General features: G+C 64.3%; 2 protein-coding genes across 4 annotated transcripts; both read left to right on the forward strand.

Moving 5' to 3' along the window:
- The first annotated feature begins 22 nt into the window (after positions 1-22).
- On the forward strand, positions 23-3,273 carry GHDC (GH3 domain containing). Of its 3 annotated transcripts, none has more exons than XM_085083625.1 (8): positions 23-392; positions 474-604; positions 679-1,255; positions 1,507-1,690; positions 1,780-1,851; positions 1,960-2,093; positions 2,225-2,313; positions 2,391-3,273. In XM_085083625.1, the coding sequence occupies exons 1-8, from the start codon at positions 179-181 to the stop codon at positions 2,493-2,495; spliced, it is 1,506 nt and encodes a 501-aa protein (XP_084939751.1). In that variant the 5' UTR covers positions 23-178; the 3' UTR covers positions 2,496-3,273. The 3 variants fall into 3 exon arrangements, with proteins under 3 accessions (XP_084939751.1, XP_084939749.1, XP_084939750.1); XM_085083624.1 differs by having other exon boundaries at positions 40-392; positions 2,408-3,273; XM_085083623.1 differs by having other exon boundaries at positions 33-604; positions 2,408-3,273.
- A 1,222-nt stretch (positions 3,274-4,495) lies between these two features.
- Positions 4,496-14,950, forward strand: LOC146426572 (inactive phospholipase C-like protein 2). The gene is made up of 6 exons (XM_085083587.1): positions 4,496-4,693; positions 8,966-11,455; positions 11,674-11,877; positions 12,387-12,462; positions 13,892-14,001; positions 14,108-14,950. Exons 1-6 carry the CDS (start codon positions 4,514-4,516, stop codon positions 14,291-14,293), a joined length of 3,246 nt encoding a protein of 1,081 aa, XP_084939713.1. The 5' UTR covers positions 4,496-4,513; the 3' UTR covers positions 14,294-14,950.
- The last annotated feature ends 118 nt before the right edge of the window (positions 14,951-15,068 follow it).

A 15,068-nucleotide genomic window follows, 5' to 3' on the forward strand; every position in this document is an offset into this window, starting at 1 on the left:
CAAGGGAGGGCTCCGGGGATGCTGTGTAAAGGCAGAAATGAAAATAAAAGTAAAGCGGAGAGGGGGGCGGCGCCGGGCGCGATAGTTCTCCGTCATTTCTGCCGGAGGCGGAATAGCCGGGTGGGCTAGAGGGGTCCGGGGCCAGGTCCCTGCTCTGGGGCGGTGTCCGCATTCCGCGATGCTGCCGGCGGTGGCGGTCGCGGTAGTGGTGGCCGTGACTGTGGCCGTGGCCATAGCTGTCCCCGCGCTGCGGCACCGCCTAGTCCGTTCCGCGCTGCGCCGCGCCGCGGGTCGGTACCGGCGGAGGCTGGAGGCGCTGGGCAGCGACGTGCGGCTGAGCCAGGAGTGGCGGCTGCGGCGGCTGCGCGGCACCGGCACCGGGACGGCCGGCGGTGAGCGCGGGGCTGCGGCGCGGGGGCGGGAAGGGGGTCGGTCCCATGGTTGTCCCTCTCACCCTGTGCCTCTCCCGGCAGGCTTGGAGGAGTTCCAGGAGCGGCATCCCCTGGAGCAGCCCTGTCGGGACGGAGCGCCAGGAGATCCGGTTCCTCCGCTACGCCTCTGGGCTCTGCTCCGCGGCTGCTGGGACACCGATCCGCCTCTGCAGGTACGAGGAGCAGCGAGCGGGGTGGGCGCGGACCCCCGCAAGGCCTGCCCTCCTGACCCTCTCCTTCCCCGCAGGGATCCCTGCTTTACCTAGATGCCCTCGGCGCCGCCTTCCCGCGGGCACTGGCCCGCCGGGGCACGGCCCTGCTGCACTGGACCCCTGGCTGTCCCCGCGCCCCGGCGGGGTGGCCGCTGCCCACCCTGTACTGCACCCCGGCCCTGGCGGGTACCCTGCTCTCTCGGGCCGCCGCGCTGCGGGTGCAGCTGCTCTTTGCCCTGAGGCAGCGTGCGCTGCACGTTCTGGAGGCCGGGCTGGCAGCCGAGCTGCACGACGCGCTGGTGGCCCTGCGCACTGAATGGCCCCAGCTGGCCCAGGAGCTGGCGTTGGGCAGGCTGAGCCCCCAGCCCGGGCTGCCCGAGGGGGTGCGGGACCAGCTGCAGGCACTGCTGACCCCTGATGCTGCCCGGGCAGCAGAGCTCCGTGCTGAGTGCACCCACGGCTTTGAGGGCATCGCGTTGCGTCTATGGCCACAGCTGGAGGTGGTGGTGGTGAGAACGGCGTATGGCACCGAGCGGCTCTACTGCGACTCCCTCCGCCAAGCCGACTGCCAGGGGCTGCCCTTCTACTGCCCCTTCTACCAGGCAGCAGGAGGTGAGTGTCCCCCACGCTGGGGTGTCCCCATGCCCTGGGTACCCGCAGGGAACTGCTGCCATATGGCAACACAGAACTCCTTGCCCCACCACATGCTGGTGCATCTCTTCGCTGCATTCCCTTCTTGCAACCTGAAAACAGCTCTGTCCTGGCACCAGCAAAACAGTTCCCCCGTGGATGGGGTTGAGGCTTGTGTGGGCAAGTCTGGGGGGTCTGTGGAGCTCACATTGACACATGCTGCTTCTGCCCAGCCCTGCTTGGTGTAAACCTGTGGCCAGTGGAGCCAGCACCCCGGTTCCTGCTGTGCCCTGACTGGGCTTTCTACGAGTTCCTGCCCTGCCCGGCCAACAAGGAGCCACGGACAGTGCTGCTGGATGAGCTCTGGGAGGGACGCGAGTATGGGCTGGTTGTGACAGCCCAGCCAGGAGAGTACAGGTGCCTCCACCCTGCTGTGTAGTCCTGGGGGGCTGCCTGCCCCAGTCCCATGCATCTATCTCCCCCTCACTCTCTCCCTGCCCATGCAGGTGCCGTACTGGGGAGGTACTGAGGGTGGTCAGCTTCCACAAGCAGTGTCCCATAGTGGAACCTGTGCGCAGGTGAGGACACCCCAATCCCTGCCCCTCACCTCAGGGAGCTGGGTCCATGTGCTGGCAGGGTCTTAACAGGAGGGTGCCAGTGACCCATCCTGTGTTGCTGTACTGCAGGGAGAGCCAGATGCTGAGTGTGCGAGGTGAGAGCATCCCTGAGGAGCAGTTCTGCCAGAGCCTGTGCCGCACCCTCAAAATGTGGCCAGGCTCTCGCCTGATTGACTACGTCTGTGTGGAGAGTAGCCTGCTGGGTGAGCTCCCCTGAGCTGTCCGAGTCCCCCCAAAAGTGTAGCTGGTGCTGCATGGGGCTCTGCCAGCCCTCCTGTGCCCAGCAGGGCTGGGGGCTGCGGGCAGCTCTGACATACTCATGGTGCTGCTCCAGGTGACTCTTCAGGGCCCTGTGCCCCTCACTACGAGGTGTTCACGGAGCTGCAAGGCCTGCGGGACCTGTCAGAGGGGCAGCGCTACAAGGTGAGCAGGCTGTGCTCTGCGTCTGTGTGGGGTGGCTGAGGGGCACTGCTATGGCAGTGTGGGACCAGCACAGGCAGCTGCCCTCTCTTTGCAGCTGGACCAGTGTCTCCAGGAGGATTTCCCCGTCTACAAATCCTTCCGCTTCAAGGGCAGCATTGGGCCGCTGCGCCTGCACCTGGTGAGGCCCGGCACCTTCACCCGGCTGCGGGAAGCACTGGGCTCACCCCTGCCCATGCCCAGGGTCCTGCACGAAGAGCAGCTGCTGCGGCTCATCCAGGGATCCGTCATCTCCTAGGGCAGCCTGGGGGTCCTGCAGCCCTTCCATCCTCGGGTTCACTTGGCGTGCACCCTCTGAGGAGGGGCCATGTCCCTGGGGCGGGAGGGCGTGGGGGTGAGGGTGCCCAGCCCCAAGGGTTTCGCTGAGTGGAGCAGATGGAGACAGTGAGCTTCACCATGATCCGTGGCAGCAGCAGGCACCGGTGGGCACCCACTCAGTGCTGCCGTGGGGATGGAGCAGGAGGTTGAAAATGTCAAGGGTCAGTGGGGTCCTGCAGCTGCAGGATCCCCTCACTCAGTGCCTTGGCAGCACCTGCAGCCACAGTGGAGCAGGTGCCCGTGCCTTTCCCAAGGGACACCTCAGCCATCACAGCCCATGGCTGAGGCAGAGGACATAATGGAAACCTCTGTGAGAGCAGGAGGAGCAGAAGAGCCTTCGCTCATCACTGTGCTGAGCACTGGGGCCCTGTGGCATTTTGTCCCCTGGCACGGACACTGCCGGCAGGGCTCAGGTGGCTGGTGGTGGCAGGTGCCACAGAGCAGCCCCAGCCAGGCTCCAGTGCATGTCCACTGGTTTAAGAATAAGCTCCAGCGAGGGCTGCTTTTAATGTTTTAAAAACCAGATTCAAAATAAAGGAGGATTATCTCTTAAAAATAAATAAAGGACCCCACTCTGGGATTGAATTTTAGACTATTATTTTTAATCCTCATTAAAGAGATTGCTTGAGCAATCTGACTGCTCTGGGGGCTGAGGAGTTGCTGCTGTTCTCGGGGGTCCTGGGGAAGGGGCAGCCATGAATATTTAACCGGATGAGCGGCTGCTGCTCTCTGTGGGCACCAGGCTCTTTGTGCCTTTGAGGCACACGTGTACCATCGGGAGGGACTGGTCATTTCTCCTCCTGCTCATTAAGGGTTATTTCAAGGGCTGGTGAGGGTGTGTGGGGCACCTGCTGTGCCGCAGCTGCTGCTGGGGGGCAGCCGGGCTGTGGGCAGGAGATGATGTCTTGAAGAAGGCTCACACAAAGCAAAGCATCCCCCGGCACAGTGGAGACTCCCACAGTGGGGGGATCCATCCACAGGGATGAACTGCAGGGATGAACCAGACTGAGGCTTGCTCCCCCATCCCTGTGGGAAAAAAAAATGGAGCAAAATTTCTCCTCCAGGTCGGGGAGAAGCTTTTCTGTGGGCTGGGGGTACCCCGTAGTAAAAGCCTTGAGCCACTGGCCTGGAAGAGTCGTGCGGGGCCAGGGCTGCACTGGGTGGCTCTGCTTGCACTGCCCTGCTTGGGTACCACCCCAGTGGGAGTGGAGGTTGGTGGGGTGGAACCCGCTGGGCAGGGCCAGGCCGCCGAGTGCCCGGCTGGATTTGGATGCCAGGCTGCAAGGTGCAAGGTCGATTTTGAGTGCCCGGCTGCAGGGTGCAGCTTATTTTGGGCGCAGGCTTATTTGTGCTGCTGGTACCAAGGCTGGAGGGTGCGGGTGCCCGGCTGCAGGGTGCCAGGCTGGGTTTGCGTGCCCGGCTGCAGGGTGCCAGGCTGGGTTTCCGTGCCCGGCTGCAGGGTGTCAGGCTGGGTTTCCGTGCCCGGCTGCAGGGTGCGGGCTCGGCTGGGGTCCCACCGGGATGGGGCGGCTGCCGGGCCCGGGCGCTGCGGTGCTGGGAGGAGGTCGGGGATGCCCCGGCGGTGGAAGATGCCGGTGCCCGGTGCCCGTCCGCGCGCCCCGCCGCTGCAGCCCGGGGCGGGGGGGCCGCGCCGGCCCCGTCCCCATCCCCGCCGCGTCCCCGCCCCCGGCCCGGCCCGTCCCCTCCTCCCGGCCGCGCCGCCTCCCGCCCGCTCTGCCACTGAGCCCGCAGCGGCGGCGGCGGCGGGCGCAGGCTCCGGGCGCCCCGGGGCCCCGCGGCGGCCGCTGCCCTGAGGCCGCGGGGGATGGCGGAGGGGCCCCGGGGCGCCCCGCCACCGGGCTCGCCCCGCCCCGCCGCACCGCTGCCCAACGGGCCCCGTGGCGGCGGCGGCGGCAGCCCCGGCTCGGGCTCAGGCAGCAGCAGCCGCGAGGACTCGGCGGAGCGGAGCCCCGCGCCCGCCGCGCCCCGGGCCAGCATCATGAAGGTGAGAGCTCCGCACCGGCAACGCACCGGCCCGGCCCCCCCCGCGCCCCGGGCCCGGCACCTGCGCAGCGCTGGGGTGCCGAGCCGTGTCCCCCCCGCCGAACCCTGCGTCCCCCCGCACCGGCTCGGTCCGCCGCTCCTCGCTCCCCCTGTGCCCGTGGAGCGGCTCCGAGGAGCTGCAGAGCAACCGCATCCCCAGGCGAGCGAGGGTCGCCACCTGCCCACGGTACTGGTCACACCGGGACTGACACGGCGTCCCCGCGCCCTGCCCGGACCCAGGGTTTCCAAGGGCACAGTCTAGCCCGGCCCGGCTCTGTGGGGTATTCGTGGGTCGACCTGTCAAGTGCCATGGCCATGCTGGCCGCATCACCCGGTCCTGCTCAGGGCACCCCTGGGTGCCAGTGAGAAGATGCCCGCTCCTACCCCTCGAACAGCTTCTGCTCTCCCTTACTCTCTCCTGCCAAGCACTGAGCCCTGGGCCTGGCCTGACCAGCTTGCAGTCTGCTCCCAACAGCTGATGTTGGTGTTGCCGGGCCATGGTGGGGCCGGGGGCCAGGGAGGGTCTCGGAGGTCGCCCACCTGGATGGGCAGTGGGTTACACGTGTGCTTTCCTAAATGAACCCCCCTGATTGTGCTGATGCCAGCGGTACTCGCTGACACAATAGGTCATGTCCGCTCGGGACTCGCCTCCCTGCTCCCAGCAGCCTATTTTAAGCTGGGATTGCTCCGGTGCTATTAATACGCCGTGAGGGGGCTGTTCCCGTGGTGCCCCAGCCCCGCTCTTCTGTCCCCGGGATTCAGTTTTTTGGACAGCGGTGTCAGGACCCTGAGTCCCTGCCCGCGCCCGCCTGGGCTCTCGTTGCAAACTGTTGCGGGGGCGGTCGGGCTGTGCCCACGCGGTGACGGCACGGAGACCTGCCGGTGCTCCCGTGCAACCAGAGGCTGGTGACAGTGCGCCGTCTGTACCCGGGTTCCTTGGGGATATTGCAGGGGTCTCCTGCTCCTCCCGGGATGGACCAGCATCCTTCCTTGCCTAGGGACCATCCGTGGGCACCGCGAGCTGGGGGTGGGGAACCTCTCGCTTGCCCCCGGGCTGGGCACATCCCTGTCGCCACCTGCGTCACCACGGGATTTGGCCTCACGTGAAGGTCGGGTGGCTCAGGGCCAACGCTGGCGGGGGAGGGCGCTGGCCCAGGAGGAGGTCAGGTCCGGACAGTGTCCCCAGCTTGTGCCGATCCATTTTGCACCTCCTAGTCCATCCGGGGCCTGAGTGGTAGTGGAGGCACATGTGGAAAGAGCTGCCAGCTCTTTTATTTTTTGGGATTTCCAGAAAAGACTGGAGGAGTGAAGCTGAAAGTGGGACTCACTGGCTGTCTGGAGACAGGGGGCCAGGGGCAGCAGGGTCCAGAGGTGTACCCTGCAGTGTCCCTGTGCCCTGGCTGGAGGACCTGCTCCCTTCTAAGACAGAAGGCTGAAAGCAGATGGGGCTGGTGGTCCTGTGGGCTGGGAGGATGCTGGAGAGGGACTTGGAGGAACTGGATCTGTTCTTCCCTGCTGCAGGAGGTGTACCTTCCCTAGCGCCTTGCTCTCCTGTCCCCTGAGCCCCCTTCCCATCGTGTGCCAGCCCTAGGAGCTGTGTGGTGCCTCTGCTGGGATCTGACTCCAAGGCCCCTCGCTGGGGAGTAGCAGCTGGTGCCGCGGGGAGTGGATGTGTCAGTCGCTCTCTTCTTGGCAGGGAACAAACGATGGTAGAAAAGCCCTGACTATGCCTGGTCTCCCACTGCCTCAGCTCCAGGGCTGCTGCCTGCCTGCACCCCTACCCACACAGGGATAAGAGAAGTGGGGAGACCCGGGACCTGGGGAATTCAGCTGCAGATGAGTCACATCACGGCCAGGCTGGGGGATAAAGGGAATGGAGGGACGACTGATGGGCCGTTCCCCAGCCCTTGCTTTGAGAGTGGGTTACATGGCCGGTAACGGTGGCTGTCACGTGAAGGCTGAGATTAGGGCATCAGCATTCACCAGGGCACTAATGCAGGAGATAATTGGCTGAAGAGGTGCTTAACACATGCTGCAGAGCTGGGCAAGGCACAGGCAGCTAGGCTGGGACGTGCCCTCCGTGCCCAGCCCACCATCACCTCTGGCGTCGTGGTCGGCATCCGCATCGTGGTCAGTGCTTTGCTCTGCAGAGCCCTGCCCACTCCCTGCCAGCTTGGTGGCACAGTGAGCAGGATCCCTGCTCCGGCCGGAGCTCTGCCCTCTGGCCGGGAGTGTTCCGTGCTGCCATGGCCATGGGCGCCATGTCCTCCCGGCTCCACTGCTGCCTTACTCGTCGCCCGCCTGTGCTGCTCCTGCCCGCGGCTCGCCCAGCACTTCTTGGGGTGTCCCCAGGGTTGAAGACTACCTGGAACAGACTTTGAAGGGGCTGCCAGGGCGCAACAGCTCTTCCCTGCCTGTTCCCAGGGCGCAGTGAGGAGTGTAGAGCAGCTGCAAACAGGAGATTCCTTGCACCCACAGCCGCCCGCTCGCTGCTTGCCCGTGCAGAGGGAGAAGCGGAGCCTGTGAGCTGCGGGGCTCTCTCGGATCTGTGCCAGACATCTACACCCCAAAGGGCTGCAGTGGGCACCCCTCCCCAGTCTAAGCCTGCGAGGGTGGGAGTCTGCAGGGAGAACGTTCGGGCTTTCTCCCTGAGCCGGGGTGACCGGGGTGCCGGCGGGGTTGGTGCCGGCGGGGTGTGTCTGGCTGCCTGCGGTGGGCGCAGCTGGAAGCAGGTCCCTGGCGCTGGGTGCACGCAGGCCCCCCGCCCGTGTTTCCTTTCCGGATGGATTTCCTGTTTTCAGCTGTGGGGCCCGGTGCGGAGCCGCCCGAGGTGGGTGCGCCGGGCGGGGAGCTGGTGTGCAGAGATACGGGGGTCCTGCCGGGGCAGGAGGTGCTGCCCTCGGTGCCCATCACCCCGCGGCGGGGTGGGGCCGGGGCAACCCGTCAGTTGGGCGCTCAGATTGCAGATTGCAGCAAGCATCCGGGGTCGAGTCCTTCCCCGCAAGGCTGGCCGATGGCGTGACCTGCCGCTGAGCCCCTGCCGACCCGGGATGGCTGGCACCGAGGCAGGGTCTTGGAGCTCGACCAGCTCCCTGGAGCAATCTGGCAGCGAGAGGATGCAAACAGCTCCCACATCCGAGCTCCAGGATAGTAGGATGTGCCTGGCTCTATCTAACAGGAGGCTGAGGGCTGGTGCTGGTTCCTCCTTCCCTGGGCCGTTGTTTCCCAGGCATCCTTGGACGATTCCCCATTCCTTGGGGAAACTGTGCATCCTTCTGTGTGACCTATCCCGAATGCCCTTGGCTGGGGCTGCCTGGCCCCAAGGGACGAATCCCGACCCTCCAGGATCAGGCACGGGGATGTTCTTGCCCAGGCACAGCCCCATGCAGGAGTTGTGGAAGCTCTCAGGGCGCTGGAGGGAAACAACTTCTCACCTCCAACCTGGGCAGCTGAGCAGGACCTGCCTCTGACAGAGACACCACCAGATTAGAGGTGACTCACCATAATCTTGAAGAAGTGGATTAAATCTCCTCCTACTGTGCTACTTAATGAAATCCATCCCATAATACACTCCTGGCCCTGCTGTTCCCCCTTATCCCCTGCCCCTGCCAGCCCCGTGGCAGCTGGGCTCCCCCTCCCTGTAGTGAGGCAGGACAGAGTGTGGGCATGAGGTGCTGGCAGCAAGCAGCCCATGCCCTCGTGACCCTGTGCTCTGTGGGACAGGGCTGTGGCCATGGTTGTCCCCAGCACGTGGCACTGGCAGGGGCTGTCCTGCTCTGCTCCTTGCAGAAGAGTAGGGGGTCTGGCTTGGACTCCCCAGGAGCAGCTCTTCTCGTATATCACATGCCAGGCATCTGTTTTCCTCTGGTGTCCCCAGGCCAGGGACACAGGGACTGTGCTGGGTTGCTGGCTCATGGCTGTGCCTGTGAGGGTGAGTGAGCAGCGGGGAAGGATCCAGCTCAGGGCCAGGAGCAGGAAGGAAGGAAGGAAAGCAGAGTTAAAATAAGCCAGGCAGTGAGCTGTGAGGGAAGCCAGGGCTGGAGCTGGCTCCCAGCCCCCAGGAGAGGGGCGGACTGGAATGGACTGGGCTTAGCGTGGTGCTGGGACACCCTGGGGCAGTGCCATGCTCTTCTTTGGGCTGGGGCAGGGGAACCATGGGGCAGAAGGATGCCGGGAACTGGTGGGGTGTGTGCTGCCTGGCTGTCCCTGATGGCTCTGCCCCTTTCCCTGGCAGGATGGTTCCCGGCAGCGGCCGCCACACAAGAAGAAGACAGTGTCCTTCAGCTCCATGCCCAATGATCGCAAGATCAACAGCACAGCTGCCTGCATCTCCCTCATGCTGGAGGGCTGTGAACTGAAGAAGGTGCGCTCCAACTCCCGCATGTACAGCCGCTTCTTTGTGCTGGACGCTGACATGCGCTCTGTGCGCTGGGAGCCCTCCAAGAAGGACTCAGAGAAGGCCAAGATTGAGATCAAATCAGTCAAAGAGGTGCGTGTGGGCAAGAAGACGCCTGTCCTGCGCAGTAATGGCCTCTCCGACCAGTTCCCGGATGAGTGCGCCTTCTCCATCATCTATGGAGACAACTATGAGTCCCTGGACCTGGTGGCCAGCTCAGCAGATGTGGTGAGTGCCTGGGTGATGGGGCTGAGGTATCTGGTGTCCTATGGAAAGCATAGCCCTGAGGCGCCTGGGACTGGCCACCCCAGCCTCCGGACGTCCTGGATCTCCTCTGTCTTCGACCTTGCTGACCTGGAGAAGTCTGGCCGGATCCCCGTGTCCCGGGCTGTGCAGCTGATCAAAGCACTCAACCCTGGCATGAAGACCTCCACCATCGAGCTGAAGTTCAAGGAACTGCAGAAGGCCAGCGAGCGTCCCGGCGCGGAGGTGGCCTGTGACCTCTTTGTGGAGGCATACTGTGAGCTCTGCACCCGCCCTGAGATCTTTTTCCTGCTTGTCCAGTTCTCCAGCAACAAGGAATACCTGGGTGTGAAGGACCTGCTGATGTTCCTGGAGGTGGAGCAGGGCATGGAGGGGGTGACGGAGGAGAAGTGCTTGGAGATTGTCAGCAAGTATGAGCCCTCCAAGGAGGGCCGGGAGAAGGGCTATCTGGCTATTGACGGCTTCACGCGTTACCTGCTGTCTGCTGACTGCTCCATCTTTGACCCGCAGCACCGCAAGGTCTGCCAGGACATGGCGCAGCCCCTCTCCCACTACTACATTAGCTCTGCCCACAGCGCCTGCCTGCTGGAGGACAACTTCTGGGGCCGCTCAGACATCAGTGGCTACATCAGTGCCCTGGGCCTGGGCTGCCGCAGCATCGAGCTGGTGCTGTGGGATGGCCCGGAGGGTGAGCCCGTGGTCTACACCAGCCCCTCAGCTGCCTCCTGTGTGCCCTTCCGTGCTGTGGTGGGGCTGATTGACCAGCACGCCTTCACTGCCTCCGCCTACCCCCTCATCCTCTGCCTGGTGGTGCGCTGCTCGGCCCCCCAGCAGCGCCTTGCTGCCCAGTGTCTGCGCAAGACACTGGGGGAGAAGCTGTACCTGGAACCCCCCAACCCTGTGGCCTCCTACCTGCCCTCCCCAGAGGAGCTCAAGGGTCGCATCCTCATCAAGGGCAAGAAGCTGCCACCCACCTGCGAGGACAGCGAGGGGGAGGTGTCGGATGAGGAGGAAGGCTGGGAGCTGGCACGGCGGCTGGGCCAGGAGGACCGGGAGGCACCCGAGGGAGGTGGCCTGCGGCGGGTGCGCCTCAGCCGTGAGCTCTCAGAGCTGGTGAGTCTCTGCCAGGCTGTCCCCTTCCAGGACTTTGAGAGCTCGCGACGTGGGCAGCGCTACTGGGAGATGTGCTCCTTCAGCGAGGTGGAGGCGGGACGCTTTGCCAACGAGTGCCCGGCTGAGCTGGTCAGCTACAACAAGCGTTTTCTCTCCCGCATCTACCCCAGCCCCATGCGCATCGACGCCAGCAACATGAACCCCCAGGATTTCTGGAAGTGCGGCTGCCAGATGGTGGCTATGAACTACCAGACACCCGGGCTCATGATGGACCTGAATTCGGGCTGGTTCCGGCAGAATGGGGCTTGTGGTTACGTGCTCCGCCCGGCCATCATGAGGGAGGAGGTCTCCTACTTCAGTGCCAACGCCAAGGACTCCCTGCCCGGGGTGCCTGCCCAGCTCCTACACCTCAAGGTCATCAGTGGGCAGAACCTGCCCAAGCCCAAGGGCTCGGGGGCCAAGGGGGAGGTGGTGGAGCCCTATGTCTGTGCTGAAATCCATGGCATCCCGGCTGACTGTGCTGAGCACCGCACCAAGACAGCCCTGCAGAGCGGGGACAACCCCATCTTCGACGAGAGCCTGGAGTTCCAGATCAACCTGCCAGAGCTGGCTGTCCTGCGCTTCGTTGTGCTGGACGATGACTACATCGGGGACGAGTTCATTGCCCAGTACACCATCCCCTTTGAGTGCCTGCAGCCTGGCTACCGCCATGTTCCCCTCCAGTCGCTGGCCGGGGAGCCCCTGCCCCACGCCACCCTCTTTGTGCATGTGGCCATCACTGACCGCCGCGGCGGGGGCAAGGGGCACCGCCGGGGGCTGGCAGGGCGCCGGGGCCGCCGAGTGCGGGAGTACACTTCCACCAAGGCCACTGGCATCAAAGCCATTGATGAGGTCTTCCGGACGGCTACCCAGCCGCTGCGGGAGGCCACTGACCTGCGGGAGAATGTGCAGGTATGGACCCTGCAGAGGCACTGGGGGACCTGGTTCCTGCAGGGGAGGATGGGGCTGGACTGAGAGTGGTGGGGAGCCCAGGTGTCCCCTTTTTCTGGGGGGACATGAGTGAGGAGCCTTATCTGGAGCCTGAGCCATGGGAAATGGGGGTGTTCCTACTCTGGGGGGCTCCTGGGGACCCTTCCAGCTGCACTCCTGACATTGGTCTCTGCCTGCAGAATGCATTGGTCTCCTTCAAGGAGCTGTGTGGGCTAACACCTGCTGCCAATATGAAGCAGTGCATCCTGACGGTGTCCACATGGCTGCTGCACAGTGACAGTGCACCCAGCGTCACCCTCAACCTGGCAGAGCAGTATCCCCCCATGGAGGCCCAGGGCCCCATCCCTGACCTGCTGCGCAAGGTCCTTACTGCCTACGAGACGGTAAGTGCTGTCCTGCCAAAGCTTAGCTCCTTGGGGATGCTCCTTGGGATCAATGGCATTGGGACCAGCACCCTGCCAAGGATGGAGGCCCTGAACTCACTGTACCCATCCTGGGGTGGGGGAAGGTGAGTGGGCAGGGGGCTGCGTTAGGGCTGCCCAGGGATGAGTCTTGCCAAGGAACAGGCTTGCCCAGATCAGTACGACCCTGGGACACTGCAACCCCTACCCAGTGCCTGCATTGCCTGCTCATTGCCCTGGTCCCACTAGGTGGGAGAAATCCCATTAATATCTACAGCCAGAGCTGCTTCCTTCCTTTGTGTTGAAGGGAACCTGGCCACTGGCCAGGTGCTGGTCACACCATACCTGGCCATGTGTGGTTAGTTGGGAAGGACCAGACCCCAGGCACTGCACTGGGGCAGAGGGCAGCCCCTGATGAGCCCTTTCCATGCACTTGGCCAGGGGGCACAGGGCTGGGGCTGCCCAGCCCCTCATGCCACCTCTCTTCCCAGATGATCCAGACCAGCCGGACGCTGATCGAGTCTGCCGACGCCGTGTATGGGAAGCTCATCCAGGCACAGCAGGCAGGTGGGTCCCAGAGGACAGCCTCAGCTCTGGCGTGGCTCTGGCTGCAGACCCAGGCATGTCCTGGGGTGCTGGGGCTCAGGGCTTCCTGCACTGGGGCAGGGTGTAGGTGGGTGGGCTGCAGTACTGTGCAGGAGGGAGCAAGCAGAGTGGGGGAGGCTGATGAGGAAGTGGGGAAGAGTCATTAGCTGTCAAACGCCAGAACATAATTAGTGCCAGAAATAACAGGCTGGGGCTGACGGCAGAAGTGGCAACTGAATGTTAAGACTTCCCAAACACATGGCAGAACCCACACAGGCAGGTGCTGCTGCCACCTGCCCTGGTCCTCCCCACAGTTGCCCCCACTTTGGCAGCTGCCTAGGGCCTCTGGCTTCACTCCCCACCCCGATGTGGCTATATGGCCCCTCTGTTGGCTGGGACCCCGCTGGGGTAGCCCCACCAGCCCCAGGGGTGTCTGTGGGCTCCCCATGGGGCTGGGAGAATGTGAGGAGCTGGAGAGTCTGGGGAAGAAGGAGGGAGCCCTGCTCTTCTGTCCCCGCCATGCCAGCCTTGCTGCCAGCAGCCGTGCTTGTTCCCTGCCTACGCGGCAGACGGAAATCTCCCCAAGCTCTTGGCTTTCAGCTCTGCCACTGCAGCGAGCTCTGGGGGAGTGGAGCAGTGGGGACACGGGCTGCAAGGCGCAGGTTGGTGCTGTGCCCTCCTGTACTGCTCTGGCTGCTGTGCTGGAGTGCCGCAGGGCAGAGGGACTCTGGGGCATGCAGCCCCTCAGGGTGGTGGTAGGCAGCAATTTGAGGGCTGCAGCCCCCACCCCCTGGTGCTGCCTGTCCCCACTTTCGCTCTGGCCACGCTGTGGACAAGCCCCTGTGGTGCTGGCATTGCCAGTACCCAGCGGCGGGAGCTGGGGGTCCGGGGAGGTGCGGGCTGCGGCGGGGGCACAGGGCTGTGGGCGGGCTGATTGGCAGCGCGAGGGCGAGCGAGCTGCGTGGGAGCTCTCGTGTGGGCCCAGAGCCGGTGCTGCGTCAGGAGGGGTAAATATAGCACCCACTCACGAGGATGTCACATGGTGTACAGTGACAGGGCCCACGCTCTGGTGGGGGGGCCTGCTTTGAGTCCCCCCAGATGAGCCATGGGGTGCAAGAATTGTACCTCTGCCCAGGGTGTTCACTACCCTTCTGGACCTCACAGTCTCCAGGGCCCAGAACGGCCGCAGGTTGTGGCTGACCATGGTGCTGGGGTGTTGGGGGCTCTGTTGGCCCATTATTCGAGGCCTGGAGGAGTCTTGAGGCTGCTGGGGCAGTGGGGAGCCCACCCAGCCTGCAAGCCCATAGTGGGCAAAGGGCATCCCTCTGGCGTGGTCCCTGCTGGTTGTGGGTGGTGGCTGTCCCTGTGCCAGCATCCCTGCACCCACTGAGCACTGCTCCCGTCCATGCAGGGATGGATTTCCACAAGGAGCTGCACCGCATCGAGACCAAGGAGGGGCTGCGGGGCCGCAAGCTGCAGAAGGCACTGGAGAGCTTCGCCTGGAACATCACTGTCCTCAAGGTGAGGGGCAGGGACTGCGCGGACACACCTGCTCTGCCCTGCCTTGCCCTGACTCCTCACCCTCCTGCCTCCACCCTAACACACCCCGCAATGTCTCCTCCCCCAGGGCCAGGCTGACCTCCTCAAGCACGCCAAGGCGGAGGCACTGGACAACCTGTGGCAGATTCACAATGCGGGACAGTCCTGCGGCATTGGCAGGAATGGATCAGCCTCGCCAGAGCCCTCCCGGCTGCGTGCCCCGCTGGAGCCCATCCCTGAGACAGATGGAGGTGGCGACACGCCATCCTGCTGACCCCGGTCTGGGGCTTGGGGGCCCGGACTGAGCACCCCTGGCCACAGGGGCTGGGAGCAGGGAGCCCCAGCCTGCCTGGGGAATGCGTGTGAGGCTGGGTGCCTGAGCTCTGCTGTGTTGAGGGGCTTGCACCAGAATTCAGTGGAGAGGTTGGGGAGAGATGTTCTGCTCCTGCTTGCCCCACCAAGCTCCCAGGGAACTCATCCATCCCTTCCACCTACTTCTGGAGCCAGTACTCTGCTGTGGGGCCAGTGGGGATGCTGGTACCCTGGTGCCCATATGCATGTGCCCCCAGCCTGCTGTGCTAGATGCCATTTGGAAAAACAGCCCCAGGTCTGGGCTCCTGCTCACCCTCCCCAGGGCTGCAGGTTTGGTCTTCACCAGCCCTGGAGAAAACCTGGCTGGCAGGAAGGGTTCTGGCTGGTCTTGTCACCTCCATAGCATCCCTGGGGTCCTGACTGTGCAGAGGGGCTGGGAGGCTCTCTGGTGCAGCAGGTATAGGGCCAAGGTGTCACTAAACAGCAGATGTGGCTTCTGGCATCAGGGAAATATTTGGGTTCATCCTCCAGGGTAAAGGAGCTCCAGCACAAGCAAAGGCTGGAGGTGTTCTGGGGTTGGCCTGGGTCTGTGGAGTGTCATAAAGAATGTGAGACCCTCCCTGCTGCCCTGCGGCTCCCTCTCTTCCAGGCACAGGGCCAGGGTGGGATGGTGTCACCAAAGGGAATGGAGGGTGGCACCAGGTACAGGACCCTGTTGGCACCATCCCTCCCTAGTT

This window comes from Lichenostomus cassidix, chromosome 27 (genome assembly GCF_008360975.1).
Source record: "Lichenostomus cassidix isolate B80296 chromosome 27, HeHo_3.0, whole genome shotgun sequence".
NCBI classification, from domain to species: Eukaryota; Metazoa; Chordata; class Aves; order Passeriformes; family Meliphagidae; genus Lichenostomus; species Lichenostomus cassidix.

What these genes read in the sequence shown, in the direction of transcription:
- GHDC (XM_085083623.1), top strand. Translation starts at nt 179, where the DNA reads ATGCTGCCGGCGGTGGCGGTCGCGGTAGTGGTGGCCGTGACTGTGGCC. An exon ending in ATAGTGGAACCTGTGCGCAG is followed by an intron (nt 1,852 to 1,959) that starts GTGAGGACACCC and finishes GCTGTACTGCAG; the next exon opens with GGAGAGCCAGATGCTGAGTG. An exon ending in CAGAGGGGCAGCGCTACAAG is followed by an intron (nt 2,314 to 2,407) that starts GTGAGCAGGCTG and finishes CTCTCTTTGCAG; the next exon opens with CTGGACCAGTGTCTCCAGGA.
- LOC146426572 (XM_085083587.1), top strand. Translation starts at nt 4,514, where the DNA reads ATGGCGGAGGGGCCCCGGGGCGCCCCGCCACCGGGCTCGCCCCGCCCC. An exon ending in CCCGGGCCAGCATCATGAAG is followed by an intron (nt 4,694 to 8,965) that starts GTGAGAGCTCCG and finishes TTTCCCTGGCAG; the next exon opens with GATGGTTCCCGGCAGCGGCC. An exon ending in CATCCAGGCACAGCAGGCAG is followed by an intron (nt 12,463 to 13,891) that starts GTGGGTCCCAGA and finishes CCGTCCATGCAG; the next exon opens with GGATGGATTTCCACAAGGAG.